This window comes from Coenobita brevimanus, chromosome 101 (genome assembly GCF_032717465.1).
Source record: "Coenobita brevimanus isolate Jiangsu-jjx chromosome 101, ASM3271746v2, whole genome shotgun sequence".
Lineage (NCBI taxonomy): Eukaryota > Metazoa > Arthropoda > Malacostraca > Decapoda > Coenobitidae > Coenobita > Coenobita brevimanus.
The window spans coordinates 7,986,727-8,004,138 of record NC_137054.1 but is presented as its reverse complement, the minus strand read 5'-3'; the positions used below and the strand labels follow the sequence as shown (position 1 = coordinate 8,004,138).

Sequence of the window (17,412 nt, the reverse complement as noted above, 5' to 3'; positions counted from 1 at the left end):
ATTAATCTTTTGCATTTAAACTATTCAAAGTGTTCAGTTAATCAGAGGTGTACTAATTTGAATATGAAATGTTACTGCATTAACAAACGAAAGAGAAACAGCCCGTAAGTGCGACGGGCCGAAATGCGGTATAGTATTTGGGGGGGGGGGGGAAGGAGAGGGGCTTCGAAGTTCCGGAGGCCAATTTCCAAACTGTAGACGAATCCGGGACTTCCTCTCCAGTAGGGTTCAAGTAAGGGTAGGGTAGTATATTCAGATTAGATTTGATTGTCAGGATTAGATTAGGTTAGTAGAGGTTAGCTTTCGTTAAGTTAGATTAGGATAGGTTATTCCAGATTATGTTCTGGTGCCAACATCTTCTTCCATATGAAGTTGTAGTATCACACATTTTACATAATAATTTTTAAAGCTGTTTAGTCATAATTAACAGTGTGTAATGAAGTGTGAATGATGAACAACCAAATATCATTTCGCTGTTAGCTGTGGTATAGGAAGAAGGTGGATGGCAGACCACAAGTGCCACCCTGTTTCAATTATAAAATGAAGGTTAGGAGAAGTGAAAAGATATCTGAATAGTGCGTAAGTGTAAAGTCCTGGGGAACCATTTATTATGTTGGCATATGTGAATGTACTTAATACCATTTTATAGAGGTGTATAATGTGCTAGTAGAGTTGTCATTTATCTACTTTTTGCATAAGCCCAGAGTATATGTAATGCTCGGCACCTCACTTTTTAGCTGACCTCAGCACCGCGCCCTTGTCCGCTCGGTGACTGTACAGCGTCAGAGGCCGTTTTACAGTTTTAAAGGGAGGTGGTGTCGCTCCTACATATCTCTCGGGTCGCAGTTATATTATTCTGTACCCAATAAAGAGAGATTTAATCTGCTCATTTCTGTCACCTTACGCTACCACTTAATAACAGACCAGCTTCCACCTTCTCGTGGCAGAGGACCTTTGGTGGGAAGTGTCGGGCAGTGACGGCGAGTAGCTGACGTGTACTACAGACAGTGTCGTCGATCCAACACGGTGGTCTAGTTATACTATACAGCAGAACACTTAATATGTAGTCAACTGCTACTCCATAACGGCTACATTATTTTATTGGTGCTAGCGGTGCCACGATATTTAGTGCTAGCCGTGTACCGATACATTAAATTGGTGGCCAGCAGTGCGACGATACATTTTATTGGTGCTAGCCGTGTACCGATACAATTAGCCTAGGTTAGAGTTTGTAAAGTTAGATGAGTTTACGTTAGGGAAAAGTATGTATCATTTTGTGAAGAGAAAACGTTGGGTGCAGTGTTGAAGCAGCTTACAGTACAGATTGAGAAATATACGGTCTGGACAATTAAACCATACGGGGATCAGAAGAGAGGATGCTTGGGCACTGCATCATGTATTTGCCTAACTTGACGAAAATCCTTAATCCCTTTTAACATAACTGTGGGGCAAGTGTAGCAGACCCGAGGATCGATTTGACTAGTAACCAAGGATACCGATTCCTACCGTGTAACTAGAGCTCATCCAATTTCATCCAGCCACGGCATAGTATTGAGACTAATGTAGTGGTCTATGTCAGTCAGGTGAAAACAAACCCAGAATACAACACATTAATTTATACTCTCCTTTCCCCTTGTCGTAGGCGGAGCAGGAGAAGGAGCGACCTGGCACCCAAGCTCCACTATCAGGTCGGGTGCGCTGGATGACGGCCTATCTCACCAAGCGTCTGGCTGCATGGACCACTCTAAAACATCTCTACTCTCAGTACCAGGTAGCCTCAGTACTTCTAGCCTCAGTACTAAGTCACCTCAGTACCAGGTCATGTCAGTACTTCAAAATCGAGTATCAGGTCACCATAGCTTGCTTTAGTATTTCTAAATTCACTTCTTGGTCACTTCAGTATTTTTAGGCTTAGTGCCACGTCGTCTCAGTACCTCTAGAATAATGCCAGATAATTACAGCTCTCTTCGGAACTTCTAAGCTTAGTACCTGTCACCTCTGTTTCCTAGGTTAAGTACACTACCTGGTGATCTGAGTACCTCAAGCCTCAGCCGCTGTGTATTTCAGTATTTTTAGATAAATTATCAGGTCACCACATCTTTCCTTAGTGCTTCTAGTGCCGGTACCTGGCCAACTCACCTATTCTCAGCGCCTGCTGGGATCTGGCGGGAGGGTATTTTGAGGTCTCAAGGTATAACTAGGAGAAAACACAAAGAACCAGATCTGAGCTAAGGACTCACCTGTGTCCTACAATTTCTGACATTTTCAAGGTTATAAAAATCCTGGTTAGCCCAGCCACTGATTTCCATTCTTTGTGTCATGTTTGCACGTTTTCGTATCCAAAAAGTCTTGGTTTTGTTAAATTTATCTTAGTATTAGGTTAGGTTAGTTTGTTAGTCAGTTAGGTTAGGTTTGGATAAGCTAGGTTAAGCTAGGTTGGAATAAAAATATAACAAGAAGAAAAAGGAAGAATGGTTATCCTGGGAAAAACAAACTTAGCACGAAGAGAAAAATGGCATACAGAACGGAAATCTGCAGCCCACCCCCTTTCATTTAGTGATTAGCGAGGGAGTGTATGTTGACATATAGCACATGGTTAAAAAAAAGTGTACCATTACAACATACGGTTAACTACTCCATTCTTGCTACCACCGGGTGATCGGATTCAGCTAAACCTCTCTTCCACCGTGGGCGTGCAGGATTCAGGCGCGGGTGGGGACCTGTGGGCGGAGGTGGAGGCGGAGGTGGAGGAGGTGCAGGGTGAAGTGGAGAAGGCGAGGCGTAGCATGGTGGAGGGGTGGGGGGAAAGGGTCACTCAACAGATTCCCAAACTCTTGGTCACACCCGTACTCACCCGCGACACTGACCATGAGGGTGAGTGCTTCTAATCTTATCATATGTCCTACTAGTCCTGCCACATGTCTTACAGATCCTACCCTGTATCCTTTTAATCCTACATCGATTTTGTTAATCTTATGTATCTAATGGATACCACATACCTAAACAATCCTACCTCATACCCTGCTAATCCTACATGTCCTACGATTCCTAAAAATTATCAGTCATTGGCCACAAATTACCAACACTCAACTACAGTACATGTCCTGTAAATCCTACCACTTTTCTTACTAACCCCACTGCTTATCATAAAACGCCTTGATAATCTTAGTGTAAAGCATTTTATTTGAATCCTGGCAAAAATCCTCTTTTCACAGCCTTCTTTTCCAGCTACAGATCCGACCACAAAAGTCCATCAAGTCAAAGTCATATCTAAATAAAGTTAGTTAGGGTTTGTGCTGAAATGGATACTGAAATAGAGATGATGTGGGCAGGTAACATAGATAATTAACTTTTACTTTAATTGGCAAACATCTGAGAAGGTGTATGTATGACAGGTGTGGGTGGGTGGCGTGTGCAGTTGCCGGGAGAACTTCAGTGTGTTGTGTGGGAGTCGGGGCAGCTGCTTCAGTCCGGGATTCGACCCCCGGAACTAGCCACCCACCTCACCCTTCACTACCACACCCTCCAGACAGCCGCCATGGGCCTGCATCTCACCCTCAAAGACTACCACACTGTTCTTGACAATCTTAGCCCTGTGCAGGTGAATTTTGAGCCCTTTATTTATATCTGCAAGTCTTATTATATTTATTTATTTATTCATTGTGCATGACCCTCCTTCGTGCTTCTTATCTCGTCCAGGTAGTCAGCTTTGTGTGTGTGTGTGTGTGTGTGTGTGTGTGTGTGTGTGTGTGTGTGTGTGTGTGTGTGTGTGTGTGTGTGTGTGTGTGTCTGTGTGTGTGTGTTAGAGAGAGAGAGAGAGAGAGAGAGTGTGTGTGTGTGTGTGTGTGTGTCGAGAGATTGTAAGTACCAAGGTATTACCATCAACCCAATTAGGATTAGTTGATCCCCCATAGCACATTTTTTTGTATCACCATTTTGGCCATATTTATGTGACATGTCCTATTGCATACTAACTCTCCCCAACCCCGTAGGAAAATGCAAGCTACGCTATTGATTTTTAGGGCCTACACTCGTATTTATCTCTAAGCAAGCACAAATATAGTCGCAGACAAACATTTTTATGTTTGCATCTTTGTATTGTTTTTTCTTCGAATTTTACATGTCAAATAATATGAAAAAACTTATTGACTCAGAACTTACGCCAAGATGACGGGATCCACAGTGAACCCACAGTGGGGGATATTTTATTCACATAGTATGTCCGTGGCGACTTACTCTCTTTTCTTTTCCATTTTATTTCTTGTCAGAAAGTGCGCACAGTGTGTCTTGTATTGATTTAATGAAATTATTTGGTGGTAGTTTGAGTGACTGTATGGTATACAAATGTGAAATAAACCCGGATTCCTTTACAAATAATACGACTAATGATACCCTGCTCTTGCACCCCCTAGAGAGAGCTGTTGAGTGCTGAGCTGAGAGGTGCTGACAGAGTGCTGGCGGCGGGTCAGCGGGTGGTGACGTGGTCTCCTGCAGCCCTCGTCCACTTCAGTGCACGGTGCAGGGACGTCATAGAGCACGTCAGAGCACTCGCGAACAAGCTTATCAGGTGGGGTGAGGGGTGGGGAGAGAGGAGAAGGGAGATAATGGGCAGAAGACGGAGAGAAAAGAGCAGTATTAAGTGGGAAATTGTGAAGAAAGAGCATGAAGAGGAAAAATGGGTGAAGGGAGGGAATTGGGAAGATTAGGATTAGATTAGGAAAGATCTCTACCGCTCAAGAACGTAAGCATACGTAAACTCCCGTACCTCCTTTTTTTATTAGAAGTCTCCCCTGATTGCAAAGAATTTCCCGTTCAGCAGCCAGAATAAAGAAAAATGGCATCACCGTATTGAAAAAGTTAATATCCACACTTCATATCTCTTCACCGCCATGTGTACCTCGTCTTTACAAGGGAAATAATTAGGATGTTAAACTTTTATTTATTTAAATTATGAATTTTATTTTCTTATTTATTTACTGAATTTCCTCATCCCATCCTTAGGTGGGAAAAGTTATGATAATGATGACAATTACTTTATTTCTTCTACTTATTGATTTATCCCATTCTATCCGTAAGTGGGTGAAAAAGGCCATGACGATTATGATGATGAATGTATTTGTTGTGCCATTTGCATAGCATCACCCACCACCTGGAGGACCACCTGAACGCCATCCGCACCACCTGCCTCCTAAACATCACCCCTGCACCACCAGACACCCCGCACCCGCCCTCGTTGCAGGTCAGTCCAAGGCTCGTATTCTCTTCTTCAGGAACTTACTAATACCTCTTCCTTACTGTTTTTTTTTCTGGTTGTAGCTGATTAATATGCTCATGTATGTTATTTATGTTACCTCTTCTGGTATAAAAGATCTATAAATGATTTAAAAAGGAATTTGGAGGCGCAATAGTCAAGTCGCTTGACAGAGAGGTAGTAGACAGCCTCATGAGCATATAAGAACTCATATTCAGCTGAGGTTAGGCTATCCAGCATCTTTTCTTTAACAGTTTAATTGTACGTTACGCTTTGATATTCTCCTCAGTGTTATTCATATTTCTGGGCTACTTTGCTTAAATAGCATGAGAGGATTCACCTACCATACGAAGAAATAAACTGGTAAGGAAGACCTTTGTGGACATCCTCAGCAAATGATAATACTGGCCCTAGTCTCGTACTCGGAGGGATTTGGTGTGGGGGACGTGGGGAGAAGTGTCAGAGTGTGGGCTGATGTTAACTGAATTGCTGTTGTGGTGGCTGTGGCTGTTTTGGTAGTTGTATTAATGGGGATAATCGATGGATGTTTGATGACGGATGACGGGTGATAGATGATGAGTGATGATTGAAAATGATAATGACAAATGTAAAGTGTTATAGTACTGAGAATAGTAGGCCACCTATTTATTAATGCTTGCATAGGTGCTCAAAATATCCTGAATGTCTTAATCATAATTATTACATTAATAGTTTTTGGCAAGACGGAATAGGGCGCTGAACAACTTTATCATTAGGAAACTGAAAGAATATTATAGCAGATGTCGCGCTGAGCAGAGACCAGCATAGAAAGTCCCAGAATTCATACACTGATTTCACGCACTTCATCACCGTAAATACTAAAACGGTCACAGTCAATCCCATTTAAGGGAGATGACCCGTCTACGCCACTATGCCTTAGTTGATTGGAAAACATTGTCATTCTTGAAGAATGGACCAATGCAAGACTGTTCATCGACAAGTGAGTTTTGATCACTAGAGAATATGAGAGATAAACCTTGAGAATATTGTGAAGCGCCCGATGCGAAGTGGCCTGGGTGTGAGCCTAATTGTGGATGCAGCTCACACCCACCCCAACGCCGGCAGCCACGCAGGTTGCGCCTGTGGACTCGGTGATCAGGCCACTTAGCTCCTCCGGTTGCCCTGGCTGAGGCCATAGCCTACCTCACCGCACTGACTAACGAGAAGACGGCTGATGATGCAGCGAGGGAATTCCGCTGCCCTTGATCTAGACCACGCATGAAGTTTTAAATCTGGCATGATGCTGCCAATCGATAAACAGCCACTCTCTGTCTTTATAGAGAACAGCAAAACTGTCAGTTCCAAAGAATGTTCAGTACAAGAAAATCAGAATCAAGATCCGTCCATATTTGGTAACTAACAAAATAATGATACACTGAAACTTAGATAACCTCTGGCCTACAAAGAGTTACCTATATGTTCATGATAGTGAAGGAAGGACAAATAATTTTACAAAAATCCTAGTTCTGTTACTACGCACACTGTCATTCATATAAAATGGACTTACTCTGTATGTTCAACCTAGTATTTATTTATTCCATAGTTCACATTATGAAGCATAAAATGAAGAAGATTATTGTTGTATTCACTGGTAATTTTTTTAAAGGTTCTCCCACTCTGTTACTTCATGTCATGAGAAACGGACATGATAACTGATCATAACTATACTATGGTGTGTTACGGATAAGGCCTAACCTTACCTGACTAAACTAGGCTTAATCTAACCAAAACTGACACCGATGTGACGAAGGCGTAATATGACCCAACTTAACGTGATTTAATTTTATCTAACTGAAATCATCGTGACTCAGCCAATCGTAACATAGCTTAACCTAATCTAATTTGATCAGCTCTGATCTAATCTAGCTCAGCGGATCTAACTTCACACCATTTGACTTAAACCAAACCTGATATGACCTAATCCTGCCTTACCTGACCTAACCGAATCGATCTGACCTAATGCAACCTTACCTAACCTAGCCAGACTTGAATTTACCTGAATCTGATCTAACCCAACCTGCCACAAACAGGACCTGGCAGAGAAATGCAGGACGGGGTGCGAGGAGGCGGTGGATGGGCTGGTGGAGACATATGAGCGACTGGTGACCACGCTGGGGTCCGCGGGTCTGCTAGTTGGGGGTGCGGAGGAGGGGGCGCCGGAACCCCTAGCCGCCCATATCCGAGCTGCCCCAGACCTCAAGACGAGACTGGCGCCCTTCCTCACACACTGGCGCCACAACGTTCAGGAGGCTATTACCATGTGTGCAGAGTTGCCATTTTGGGTCGTATACGTTCTAAGTGTACCGCTTTGGTGATTTCGTAATACCTTTTTCTTAGCGATCAATTTAGCACATTACCCCCTCCATCATATTAATGCAGACTATGTCGATGTGAAAAAGGCACAATAACATACAGAATAACGTCAAGGTGTAATGCGCAAAAAAAAAAAAAAGCTAAGAAAGAGGTGCTACTCAGCCTTCTATGCAACCTAGACTCTTTGTTTCTCTGCAGGAGGTGTCACATGAACAGTTTTTCTGGCAACTCCCCAGGCTACTCGCTTGCGGTTGTGACCTTTTCGGGGTTACTGACAATTTTCATCTGTTAACTACGACTGCGAAGGGACGTGTTAGAGGATTTATTGAAAAGCTGTAAATAGAATGTCACGAAGACAGAGCTGCCACCTATCGTGTGACACCTGCTGAAGAATGCTTTCTTCTGCTTTACTGAATAAATTTCTTGACTCCACATCTGTCAATAATCCAAGTACTGTACTTCTTATTATATTCATGGTTAATTTAAGAGTTTTTGGAGGTTATTTGATTATAATTATGGAACTATTAGAGCTAGTCAGACTGACAAGGCGTTTTGGAGAGTGAGAAGGCTGAAAAAAAAGTATCAGTGAAAACTTGTTTATGATTTTATTTATTAAAGCATTTGTATAGGCCAGCATCATGTCCATTCATTCAGGATGCTCCAGCAGTTTGGAATCGTGGGGCAAATGAATTACTGATGTTTATCCAGGGGATCATTCACAGAATATGCTCATTTATATAGCATTGTCTCACCCTGCAGCTGAAGGTAGCATCATTAATTACTCATTTGCTCTATGATGACAATTATATATTAACCCTTTCATGGTCGGAACAAATCTGGTATTCTATTCCACCTCATGCCAGACGATTTCACTCATCTGAGAGTAAGTCATAGGAACATGAGGGTGCTGAAGATTCTGCATAATCCCTGGTTCTGTTACAGGATGTTGGTGAGTAGCATCCGGAGCCTTGAGAAACTGCTTGAGGGTGAAGAGGTGGTGTTTGGAGTGGAGTCCAGCCTCACCTCTACCTCCACCCTCACCCTCACGCCCCCAGCACGCACCCTAACCGCCATCCTCGCCGACGCCCTTGGACATACTATCAGGAGGTGAGAGAGAGAGAGAGAGAGAGAGAGAGAGAGGAGGGGGGGGAGGGAGAGAGTCTATAATTCCTCTATTGATTACCGAACGCCTAATCCTAGGGTTTACCCAGGGTCACCGAGATGTATATGTCTTCAAGTTACTGTCATAACTCAGTACTTCCCGTCTACCAGTCCAAGACCAAAATGTAATAGCTAAATAGCTATAAATCCAGTGAGAGCGTCAAATTAACACACACACACACACACACACACACACACACAGATGTGTATATTACCAGACGCTGTAGTCCCGTAAGGGGTAGTTACAAACGAAACGCCTCCAGATCTCCTACGCCATCAGTCTTCCTTCTTCCCAACTCGCATCCCCCATTCATATACATCACCCCATAACCGTAATTTCTCTTCTTCTTTGGGTTAGTATTAATAGCAGCAGTTGACTGTAGGCTGAAGTTGCCCTTCTTCAGCCCACCACCCTCTTTTGGGAGGATAAGGAAGACAGTGAGAGACATTTGTATAACCGGGCAGTGGAGCCACCCAGTTATGTCAGTGCCACCACGTGAAGGGCCCTCTCTTTTATCAACTTTCTCCGGGTTCCAGTGCCATGGTGTTCCGGCACTGGGTGGAGCTGGAGGATGGCACTGTGGCCCTTAACCCTGGCCCTTCCGCTGATGATGACACTCTCGCTGCGTCTACCTTTTACAGCCAGGTCGGGAGCCATACTTTATTTGTCTGTGTCTAACTGTATTTTTTTTTTTTTCACTATCTATCTGTTTTTGCCTGTCTGTATCTCCATCGATAATTGTCTATCTATCTGTGCCTGTTTGTCTGTTTATCTGTCAGCTCTTTGTCATAGCGTCTTATACATTTCTATTGTCAGCTAGTCATGGTTATAGTCTCCTCTACATTTTCTGCAATATCCCAGTCAGTAAAACAGTTTTCTGAACCCTGTCGTCAACCAGTCATTATTATAGTCCTTTGTAAGTGTACAGTATCAGTCATCACTACAATTTACACTGTTTCTCAGATCATAACTGAAGGAACCTGCTTACAACGTACTGCCCTTTTTATTAGAATATGAACAATAAACATAATGGGGAAGGATCACTATAAGCTTAATGGTAGAGCCCAAGTAGCAGTTTAGTTGTTTACATAATATCTTTTGGCTCTAAATATATCCAGGATATGGAAGTTAAAGAAGATATTGTTCATTTTTAACCCTATAGTTGTTGCGGCTTCTTTCAGTTTAGCAAAAGTATGTAGTTTTGAATTTACATGAAATAACTGTGTCCATAGAACCGAAGGATTTGATGAAGATACCTTTTTTAACTTTTAGACTAGTCAAGCTTTCTCGCACTAGAGCAAGATTACTTGATTTTAACTTAAATGGCTTAACCAGGTGCGTCCAACGATGCGAAATATAACCTGTGGTTTTGTCTTCCACTGCCACAGGTATCCAAGGACTCGAGGCTACACACAGCAGTGGAGAGCGTTCAGGTCACCTTTGCCAGTGTCATCAGGAACCTGGACGCTGATCTGCAACAGTAAGACTACATGATTGAGGGTGGCACATGTTTATTGAGAACTGTGAATTTCTTTGCTATGGATGTAATGTTAGGTGTTGGTTTCAACAGGTGCTTGGTTACAGGTGGTACGCGTACGAGCACATTTGGCGACGTGACAAGGCAGCCACGGTGGCGAGGTTTTGCCGTAGCGGGCCCTCTGTAAAAGACTACGACGACAAGCTGCGGTTCTACACCCACCTCGCCTCGGAGCTTTCACAGGCACCGCAGCACAAGACTCATGGTTGCGTCAGGTTGAGCCCCACCTGTCTTTGCCCGTATTCTCATGCGCTTAGGAGGCATTCTAGCGTCTTTTTCTAAGCGTTGTTCTGTTCATATTGCACATTGATATTCTCTTGTATGATATTTAACGTAATATTAACATCAACATAATATTCACACACGAGAGAGCACTAATAGGCAGAAATAAGCTAGTAAGGAGGTGTTAGGGAGCCTCCGTATATTTAAATAAATTCATCACTGGGTCCTGCATAATGGTTTTATGGAATGTTGTGGATTGTAATTCACTTATTCAGGTATAGCGTGGCATGTTTAGCTTTCTTCTTTTTCTTGGTAGGCTACATTTCTTCTATGGAAGAATACTTTGGCGTAAACCTTCTCGACGCCCCTATTTCAAGGTACAGTGTCTATTTTTGCAAAATATACTAAGTCGGTTCGTGTTAATCTCAGGGAACTGGGCTGCCTCGCAAGTTAAGTAGCCTATTAACTCGTGGTTGCATGAAGTTCGATGAGTTTTTGTTATGAGGTAGTAATGAGTCTTCTTGATTACCAGTCAGATTTCCCTTTCATTCTGACTGCACATGGCCATCAAATGAGCTGAAGCGAGTTGGGAATGTTTGTAAGATAAGATTAAACGTGCTATACCACCACCGTGCTTCATCACCAATCCCAGTTCGTCGCAGTCCACTATTTGTTGTCCTTCCCAAATTCGAATTTCTAAGAGCAATCTGTGGCGTAGACCATCCCTCAGATCGTACTGCTCCACATACACTGCCCATCTTCACATGGTGTACTTATCCCACTCCGCTATATATGTAAATGCAAAAGAGCAGTTTGCAAAATACCTCCGGGTCGATTAACACGTCTAAGAGCCAGGCCTCGTAGCTACCTCGCCACTGCGGGTCTAAAAGGTGTAAGAACATCACTTGATGTAATGTTATGATATTCCTTGTACAGTGTCATCAGTGTGGGTGTGGTAAGTGATAATAATATTTCATGAACTGTATCACTATACTGTAGTTCGTTCACTCTAACTTGGCCCAGATTTTCGTCCTGTTGCAGCTTACTTCACGTAGCTCAGTGGCCGAAGAATTATAGCTCTTTCTCATGACTAACACCATATTTTAGCGCTAGTTTATTATTATTATTATTATTATTATTATTATTATTATTATTATTATTATTACAGATCAGCATTCAAAAGTGATAAAGGACAATTTTAGGCCTAGTTAAAGTTACCAGAGCATAGTATGGATGTGGTGGGGATAATCTATGTATAAGGTACCCACAAAGCGTTTGTTCTAATATCACACAGATCCGTAACCCGTTTTAACTCAGTTGATGGCCAAGTGTAGGCGTCTTGGAGGTTCAATCTGACTAGTAACCAAGGAGACTAATTCCGTGATGCTGATATTCCATGTACAGTATGGTGGCCTCAGTGTGGGTGTGATTCTTCGATTGTGATGTGTGAAGTGACATCTGTGTCTGTATGGTGTTGCTGCCATGACATGCCTGGTTTGCTGGGCGAGGTACTGTTGCATGCAGAGTTGAGGATGGGATCATGATACTGTGTGTAGAATGGCATGTTGATTTGGTATTGCGAGGTGGTGCGGCAGACTGTGAGTGAATGTCATTAGGACAGTCTGTGTGAAATAACATGCCTGGTGTTGCAGCCTAGACGTGCGTGGCCTTGTGGGGGAGGTGGTGCGGCAGGCTGGGGAGTGGATGCGACTGCTGGGGACGGGTCTGCTCTCGGAAGCAAGGGCGAGGCTAGACCACGTCCTGAAGGAGGTCACGGTCAGTTCACACTCTACCTTCGCCACTAGCACCAGTCATAACTTTTCTGTGTGTATTATCGCTTGTACAATATACATTGTTAGTACTTTGCAGTTTTCTTTAATACATATATGTCTTTCGACGATATTAACAGAGGCATGCATTTGTATTTTTCTCGCATGCTATTTTTCTGTTCACATGAAAGTAACTATAGTGGCCTAAACTTCAGTCTCTTATCAAAAGTTTCATTAACGCTTTTTGGTATAGATGTGCTGGTGTGTCAAAACACTATAACTTTTATGCTGATGATATGAACAGTCAGCAGCAAAAAATAAGTTTTTGGACACTCTAAACGTCATATAATATGAAGAAAAGAGACTTCTGCTTAGTGCTGTACGAGTCTTTAAACTGTAAGATGTTACTGAATTTTCGGCAGTAAATATCAAACTGTTGCGAAATTATTGAAACTATTTTGCTATCAGGTAAACCAAACATAAGATTAAGAGATGACCGAAATCATGATGTTCATTCTGAAATATGCTCACCTGTTCGGATACTTAATTTACTGATAATGCGATGTGCATCAAGCAGCAAACTTTTGATTATTAGGCTACATTTCAAGCCTGTGCCTCCCCCCCCCACACACACACACAGTCGATCAACAAGGCCCTGGGGGTGAAGCCTGAGGACCTGGAGGCATTGACGGTGGTTCTGAGGGCGGTGGGGCGGGTCAGCTCGCAGCACGCCCACCTCCACACCGACATACTCGACGTCAGGCAGATGTTCCACACCCTGCACGTCTACGGCATAGAGGTACCAGCTTGCATCTGTCTCCCTTTGTACTCGTATCTTTTGTCTCTGTCTGTCTGCATGTTTATTTGTCTCTCCATTTCCAAATCGCCAGAACACACGTCAGGCAGATGTTCAACACCCTACTCGTCTGCGGCATCCATTTCCCATTCTCTCTCTCTCTCTCTCTCTCTCTCTCTCTCTCTCTCTCTCTCACCCACCCACCTCCACACTCCCATACTCGACATCAGGCATAAGGTCCACGCACCACACGTCTATGGCTTACAGGTGTACCGTCGCCTGTCTTCTTTATCTCGTTCTCTGGGTGTGCTTGTGTCCTTTTTGTCTGTCTGTCTTGATCAGTCTTTTTCTTTGTCTCTCTCTGTCCTTTTGTTTGTCGTGTACATATAGCAAGTGAATTAACTAGACGGTTTGAATGAGTACTGTATTAGTGTCGGTTACACATTATGTCCCCTGTTATGGTAATAACAGTCAAGGAGTATGTACAGTACAAATAAAAAAAAAATAAGAACCTAAGTGGCATTACTTATCAGCAAGCTGATGTATACCGTTCATAAGAAGTGCCTGGTTAAATGTGTTGCATTATGCACTAATATTAAATAGATATTAAAAACAGTTTATTTGTTACAAAATTTAAATATATATATATATATATATATATATATATATATATATATATATATATATATATATATATATATATATATTTATATTTATATTTCATGGTTTGAGTGCTTTTTGTTCTTAGAAAGTCACATTTTTTGACTGGTCCAGCCTCCTTTGTACAAAGGGGAGGTGAAAGTTCTTCGGACAAATGAATAATGACCAGGATATAATCCTACAAGCAGATTGAACTTCAGAAGCAGGGGAAAATTCTGGGTGAAAGCTCACAACTACTACTTGTTTACCATTACTAACTGACCGCTGCCATTTGACCGCTCGTGTTTGACCGTTACTATTTTACCGTTAGCATACTGTTTCACACTGACCTTTACGGTTCTTAAGTTGCAATTTACTCTTGTGTACGTAACTGGCAGGTGGACAAGCGTGACCACAACAAACTGGACACCATCTCAGAGAAGCTTGAGATCTTACACAGCAACGCTGCCTCAGTTCAGCGTTCCCTAAAGCCGGTGCACGCCCTCTTCTTGGCCAGGACGCAGGCTAAGGTGGCAGAGTTCAGCGCCGCCGTCGATAAGTTCCACGGCAGGTTCGAGTCGAGCGGGCCCGGATCAGTGGGAGACGACCTGGAGAAGGGATTGGAGCTTCTCAAGGTACACAAGCAGCATATACCTCCTTAACCCTTTCAGTAGGAGCCTTTTCTTCCTCCAAACGATTTAATCTCTTCACTTCGAGTACGTCATTTACGAGTATATTTTCTCATTGCCACCTGATGATTGTATAAAGCTTAGGAGAGCATCCCACTGGTGAAGAGATTACTGAAGCCTACAACTGAGCCCCGCAGCTCCAGAAGTCTCACCTAAGCTGATTGAACTAATCATGAAACAGCATGAATAACGTACTGTATAGCAATACGTAATCGTCGTGAAGGGGTTGATTCAGCTTAGGAAGGGCCCTTGGTAAAGAAAGACCTTCAGATACAGGCTTCATTAACACTTTCAGTAAGATAACGTCTATTTTGTATTAGTTTTGCTATTTAAAGACGAATTTTTTAAAGCTTAGAAAGGATATCTTGTGGTGATGATGTTATACAGTAGGAAACTTAGTTTGCAAGAGTAATGGGACAGAGGGTGAGAGCGAAATGAGAGTTTGTTCCCAACGCTCATCACAGTCTTCTTCTAATCGTTGTCTTCATTACTACCCTGTGACCTGCATCTTCGGCCGATGGAATCTGACGCTCAGCCCCTCTATTTGCCTGCGTGCGAATATGAACTGTATTCGTAACTTAGCATCTCTTTGTAACAGTTGGCATTCGCACTTACGTCCGTACGAGTAGCCTACTGTACAAGTTCGTGCAAACTAACGTCAGGGTTACACTTTTCCTGTACTCCATGATTACCCTTTTAAGTTTGTTAGGTTTCCTTTAGCTGATTAAATTCCTTGGTGTTAGAAAACACTTACCAGAGAGGAGATGCCATTCTTTCAGAAAGTAACATTTTTAAAAGTCAGTCAGGAAAGAAACTGCACTTAACAATGGAGGCCGTTTCTAATGCAAAGCAAATCAACAGTACGAAGATATTGAAAGAGCGACCACTCTGTAATATTGCACCTCTGCCTCAGATGTACAGTGATGAGATGGGTGAGCTGCAGCGACGTCGGAGTGAGCTGGACCAGGAGGAGGACGTGTTTGACCTACCAGCCACACAGTACCCCGGCCTGGACAACGCCACCAGGCATATGACCACACTCAGGGGAGTCTACGCCATATACCAACAGCTCAGGGCAAGTAACAGGAAGGGAACTGAGAATTCAACACATCCTTCAGCCTTAGGACGTCATCTTTATTTTATTCTTGCTTCTGTCAGAGGATCGTCTTCAATTCAGGAAGGCACCCTTGTAGTGAAGGGGTTAATGGCAGTTATATATAATTAGTGCAACTAGAAAAAAAAAATCCCTCGAACTGAATATAATCGTCTGGAAATACTGTAATAAAATTCACGTTCTTGCAGTATAGGCGTTATATACTGTATATGTGTGCAAGATTTCCTTGCATATTTCAATATAAAAGCCTTACGTATTCGTTTTGTGTATAGGAAAACATATACTTCCCGATAAAATTAATGAGGCTTGGTTATAAGCAGCTGTTTACGTGAAGAAAACAGCTGCAGTGGATAGTTCCCATAACACAAAATAGGTAGACTGAGTCTGGGACTTCTTGCTCCTCTCATTCATGCATCTTACTCTTGTGTTATATCTCCTGATCCCAGTTGTTGGCGGGAACAGGGTTAAGTGATGATGACAATGCTGACAAGGCTTATGGAATTCAGAATGACTAACACTAGTAATACTCAGTTAATATGCAGTATATTTTGGAACGTCAAATAGCATTATAATCACACACCTGCCTCGTATGAAATAGATTCTTTTTGTCAGTTGAAAAATTGATATTTCGGGGTGATGGTACAGAGGCTTGAAGGTGCTTCAGGACCACCTGAATGAATTCTGAGATTGGAGGTCAGCTGTTAGATCAGGTGTTAGACAGATCAGCTATTAGATGAATCAGGTCCATAAACAGTCCTTATTACAAATCAGGGATGTGTTAACAATATTCCAACCTTCTGCATATAAGTGGTACTGTAATCTGGGTGAAACAGGCCAGTCAATCTTATAGGTAGCTTTGGAACTTAAAATGGCAATTTTCTTTAAGTTACTGTTCACTAAGCAACAAAAATAAATATATAGATAAAGAAAGAAATGAATAAAAAATAAATACATATGTGACTAATGTTGGGGTTCTGCTGCATTAGGTAGATCAGTTATTGGACAGATCATAGTGTTGGATAAATATATGACTCACCTCATCAACCTAAATCTCAGAGTGTGGAGATGACGTGGCGTACGATGAGGTGGGCGTCTGCGCGGCTGGAGGAGCTGAAGGGGCAGGTAGAGGGCGTGAGGGCGGGGCTAGAGGAGTGTGAGGGGGGACGTGACACCCCCGTATGGCACGCCCTCCATCAGCGCCTCGGCCATCACACCAATAGCCTGGAGGTGACGGCGGTACTTAGGCAGCCCGCCGTACAGGTTCGGCACTGGCAGCAACTTGTGGCAGCTGCAGGTGAGGAATGATACGCCTGTCAGTCTTCCTCTCTAATTATCTCCCTCCAGACATATGAATATTAGTTTCCACCCTTAGACGGGCATACCAAAATTCATGGACTTACACAGAATAAGCTCTTGACCGTAGTTTTTCAACACACATCAACAGTACAAATCTCGTAAGATCAGTGCTCTTTAAGCACTCATCACCATCTTAGGACACCAGAAAGAATAACTAGGAAAAGCTTACAAATAATCCTCCACTCAGTGAGAGCCTAGGCTTGACTTCCATTGTATCAACCACAAACAATTAAAGCAAAACACATACGCACACTATACACATATATACTGTACATACACTACTCACACATAAACATACACATACATACATTCACCACACACACATAAACATACACATACATACATTCACCACACACACATAAACATGCACATACATACGTTAGTTTCTTTTATAACGGCTCCAACATGCTTGCATTCGTCGGCCTTTCGTTTCTAATGGCTCCAACATGCTTGCATGGCGGCTTTCCATGCTACTCAATCTCTGGCAGCCTCCCTATTCAGTCCCTTATCTCAGAGGTCACACTA

At 42.7% G+C, this 17,412-nt stretch overlaps 1 protein-coding gene across 1 annotated transcript in view; it reads left to right on the top strand.

The window, feature by feature from the left end:
* Positions 1 to 17,412, top strand: part of LOC145414909 (uncharacterized) — a 129,492-nt gene that overhangs the window by 30,598 nt on the left and 81,482 nt on the right. Inside the window, exons 16-30 of the mRNA XM_080284325.1 lie at positions 1,643 to 1,771; positions 2,700 to 2,874; positions 3,396 to 3,601; positions 4,413 to 4,567; positions 5,137 to 5,239; positions 7,321 to 7,550; positions 8,546 to 8,710; positions 9,302 to 9,410; positions 10,154 to 10,245; positions 10,350 to 10,517; positions 12,177 to 12,300; positions 12,934 to 13,092; positions 14,127 to 14,363; positions 15,331 to 15,492; positions 16,588 to 16,825. Coding sequence (XP_080140451.1) covers positions 1,643 to 1,771; positions 2,700 to 2,874; positions 3,396 to 3,601; positions 4,413 to 4,567; positions 5,137 to 5,239; positions 7,321 to 7,550; positions 8,546 to 8,710; positions 9,302 to 9,410; positions 10,154 to 10,245; positions 10,350 to 10,517; positions 12,177 to 12,300; positions 12,934 to 13,092; positions 14,127 to 14,363; positions 15,331 to 15,492; positions 16,588 to 16,825 — 2,452 coding nt within the window. The remainder of the gene's footprint in view (positions 1 to 1,642; positions 1,772 to 2,699; positions 2,875 to 3,395; positions 3,602 to 4,412; positions 4,568 to 5,136; positions 5,240 to 7,320; positions 7,551 to 8,545; positions 8,711 to 9,301; positions 9,411 to 10,153; positions 10,246 to 10,349; positions 10,518 to 12,176; positions 12,301 to 12,933; positions 13,093 to 14,126; positions 14,364 to 15,330; positions 15,493 to 16,587; positions 16,826 to 17,412) is intronic.